The following is a 3,738-nucleotide window of genomic DNA, read 5'->3' on the forward strand; positions in this document are numbered from 1 at the left end:
AACCAAAAAGAAGAAACTTTTTTTTTGAAATGATATGAAACTCAGTCTGTGATCAGAAAATAACTGAAGCGATTAATAATTTGTATAGTAGAAAATAAAACAAACTTCCACAAATCACAGGCTTTTATGTATATTACCAATAAGGTCCATCAAGAAGAGATTTTTAAAAAAGAGGCTCCTTTAAAATAACTTCAGGTTGGAGAATGATCACTGAAGCGACTGCTATCGCTTTCGCCATGTCGAAGTCAGAGTCGACCAAGGAGCCCGAGCAGTTGCAGAAGCTCTTCATCGGAGGCCTGAGCTTTGAGACGACCGACGAGAGCCTACGGAGCCATTTTGAGCAATGGGGCACGCTTACAGACTGCGTGGTAATGAGGGATCCAAACACCAAACGGTCCAGGGGCTTTGGTTTTGTTACCTATGCCACAGTGGAAGAGGTAGATGCAGCCATAAATTCAAGACCTCACAAAATGGATGGCAGAGTTGTTGAACCAAAGAGAGCTGTTTCCAGAGAGGACTCTCAAAGGCCAGGTGCCCACTTAACTGTGAAAAAGATCTTCGTGGGTGGCATTAAGGAAGACACTGAAGAACATCACTTAAGAGACTATTTTGAACAATATGGAAAAATTGAAATGATTGAAATCATGACTGACTGAGGCAGTGGCAAAAAGAGAGGCTTTGCTTTTGTTACTTTTGATGACCATGATTCTGTGGATAAGATTGTCATTCAAGAATACCCTACTGTGAAAGGCCACAACTGTGAAGTAAGGAAAGCCTTGTCTAAGCAAGAAATGGCCAGTGCTTCATCTAGTCAAAGAGGTCAAAGTGGTTCTGGAAACTTTGGTGGTGGCCAGGGAGGTGGCTTTGGTGGAAATGATAACTTTGGCCGTGGTGGGAACTTCAGTGGTCGTGGTGGTTTTGGTGGCAGTCGTGGTGGGGGAGGATATGGTGGCAGTGGAGATGGCTACAATGGATTTGGAAATGACGGTGGTTATGGAGGAGGTGGCCCTGGTTACTCTGGAGGAAACAGAGGCTATGAAAGTGGTGGACAGGGTTATGGAAACCAGGGCAGTGGCTATAGCGGGAGTGGCAGCAATGACAGCTATAACAATGGAGGAGGTGGAGGCGGCTTTGGCGGTGGTAGTGGAAGCAACTTTGGAGGTGGTGGAAGCTACAATGATTTTGGCAATTACAACAATCAGTCTTCAAATTTTGGTCCCATGAAGGGAGGGAACTTTGGAGGCAGGAGCTCAGGCCCTTATGGTGGGGGCCAATATTTTGCCAAACCAAGTAACCAAGGTGGCTCTGGTGGTTCCAGTAGTAGCAGTAGTTACGGCAGTGGCAGAAGATTCTAATTACTGTTAGGAAACAAAGCTTAGCAGGAGAGGAGAGCCAGAGAAGTAACAGGGAAGCTACAGGTTACAACAGATTTGTGAACTCAGCCAAGCACAGTGGTGCCAGGGCCTAGCTGCTACAAGAAGACATGTTTTAGACAATACTTTTTGTGTATGGGCAAAAAAAACACCAGGACTGTATTTGTGACTAATTGTATAACAGGTTATTTTAGTTTCTGTTCTGTGGAAAGTGTAAAGCATTCCAACAAAGGGTTTTAATGTAGATTTTTTTTTTTGCAACCATGCTGTTGATTGCTAAATGTAATAGTCTGATCAGGACGCTGAATAAATGTGTCTTTTTAAAAAAAAAAAAATTAAAAAATAAAATAACTTCAGAATATTCAAAATATAGGGAAATCTAACTACCAAGAAATATTTGGAAGCTTTGCCAAGAAAATCACACAACACTCTGTAGAAATAAATTTAAGATAAAGGGAAAGAGATTAACTGTTCATAGATAGACTGATCTAGTATAATTTTAAAAATCACTACATAATTAAAAGTAGTAATACTTGACATCTCAGAGTCTTAATATATCAGCAAATCATTTAACTTATAAAAACCTTAATTTCTTAATCTGTAAAATACCTCACAGGGTTATGGTGAAGATCAAGTGATTTATTGTAAAACAACCTGCAACTCTTGAATTACATGTTAATTACATGTTAATCGATAATAACAAGAATAATAATGTTATGATGAAAAAAAGAACCTGAAAAAAGAATAATAATGTCATGTATCTCATTCCATTACAATTCCAAGTGTACATTATCAGTACTTTTTGAATTAGACTTGAAATTTTGAGATATCAGACAATGCTATTATGTTACAACTATTTTGTTACTAATCAAATATAGTTGGCATTGTTTTAAAAATGGACAATATAGTCAGTGGTGCATTAAATAAATGTGAGCCAGAAGCAATTGAATATAGCAACATAATGTTTGGTAAACCCAAGTTTATCAATAAAAACTCCATATCTAAAAAATACTGAGAAAACTGTAAAGCAGTCTGGTAAATATTAATTTAGATAATATCTTATACCATATCTCACAATAAATAACAAATAGAAACATAATTGAAACATAAAGGACCATATCACAAACAGAGGAGAAGAGATGCTTACGCAACCACATTTTGGGGAGTTCTGGACCAAATAATTAATAAAGATGATCATAAACAATCAAACATACCATATATATATATATATATATATATATATATATATATATATATATACGTGCATACATACATGTATATATACATATATATGAAAGAAGGAAGGAAGGAAGGAAGGAAGGAAGGAAGGAAGGAAGGAAGGAAGGAAGGAAGGAAGGAAGGAAGGAAGGAACTGAAGGAGGAAGTGAGGGAGGGAGGGAGAAGGGAAGAAACTTTCATTTACCAACTGTATGTGCTAGACAGTATGCTAAGATCTTCAAAGATATGAACTCAATTCTCACAACCCTTGGAGGTACACTCTAGTATTACTGTCCCATTTTACAGTTGAGATTTAGTGACTTACTCAAAGTCGCATAGTTAGTAAATGTCTGATACTAGACTTGAACTCAGATCTTTGTGATCCAGGTCCCGCATTCCATTTGTTGTGCCGTCTGTTCAGTTCTGGTGCTCCATTTCACAGACATTAATAAACCAAAGTAAAAGTACATCCAAAAGATCAACTAGGATGATTCCTGAAATCATGCTCACTCTTCTAAAAAACAATTTGGAATTTATACCCATTGGCACAAAAATTCCACAATACACAAATATGTCATGAGGGGGCACTGAATTTTGTTTAATGGCTTCTCTCATTCTTGGATGAATCAAGTCCTGTAGATTTCATTTGTATTCCTTAGACTTTTCTCTCTGTGTCTTTCCACTCTTTCTCCCCACTTGGGATATAGGAGAAAACCCACAGGCTAAGGGGATCAACCTGCTGCAGCTAAATACAGCCTCCCCCCAAAAGTCATCCTCAGCTGATATTAGTCTATGTCTTATCCCTGTATCTCAGCATCAAGTCTTTCATTCCTGTATCTCTGAAATAATTCTAATAACACCACTCCTTCCCTTCTCTTGTTCCTTTGATTATTCTTTCCTTTTCCTCTTTCCACTTCTTTCAATTCCTCATTAGTACTTTACTCCCTCCTCAAAATGCTTTTGGAGCATAAACAATAAACAAATAAATATACAAATATTTTCATTGTAAACACATATACAACATACAAGTAAATACATAGGCATGAAATGTACAAATAAAGAAATTAACAAAATGTTTATCACATATGTGTATATGCTTGTAGGTAGGTATGTAAATATACACAGAGGAAAAGAGAAAAGAAAATAA

The 3,738-nt window shown here is 37.2% G+C and overlaps 1 protein-coding gene and 1 pseudogene across 1 annotated transcript; both read left to right on the forward strand.

The window, feature by feature from the left end:
* The first annotated feature begins 203 nt into the window (after positions 1-203).
* Positions 204-656, forward strand: LOC141493964 (heterogeneous nuclear ribonucleoprotein A1-like). The gene has a single exon (XM_074195184.1). It carries the CDS (start codon positions 204-206, stop codon positions 654-656), a length of 453 nt encoding a protein of 150 aa, XP_074051285.1.
* Positions 657-791: 135 nt separating this feature from the next.
* LOC141493963 (heterogeneous nuclear ribonucleoprotein A1 pseudogene) lies at positions 792-1,355 on the forward strand (annotated as a pseudogene).
* Positions 1,356-3,738: the final 2,383 nt, after the last annotated feature.

This window comes from Macrotis lagotis, chromosome 7 (assembly GCF_037893015.1).
Source record: "Macrotis lagotis isolate mMagLag1 chromosome 7, bilby.v1.9.chrom.fasta, whole genome shotgun sequence".
Classification (NCBI taxonomy): domain Eukaryota; kingdom Metazoa; phylum Chordata; class Mammalia; order Peramelemorphia; family Peramelidae; genus Macrotis; species Macrotis lagotis.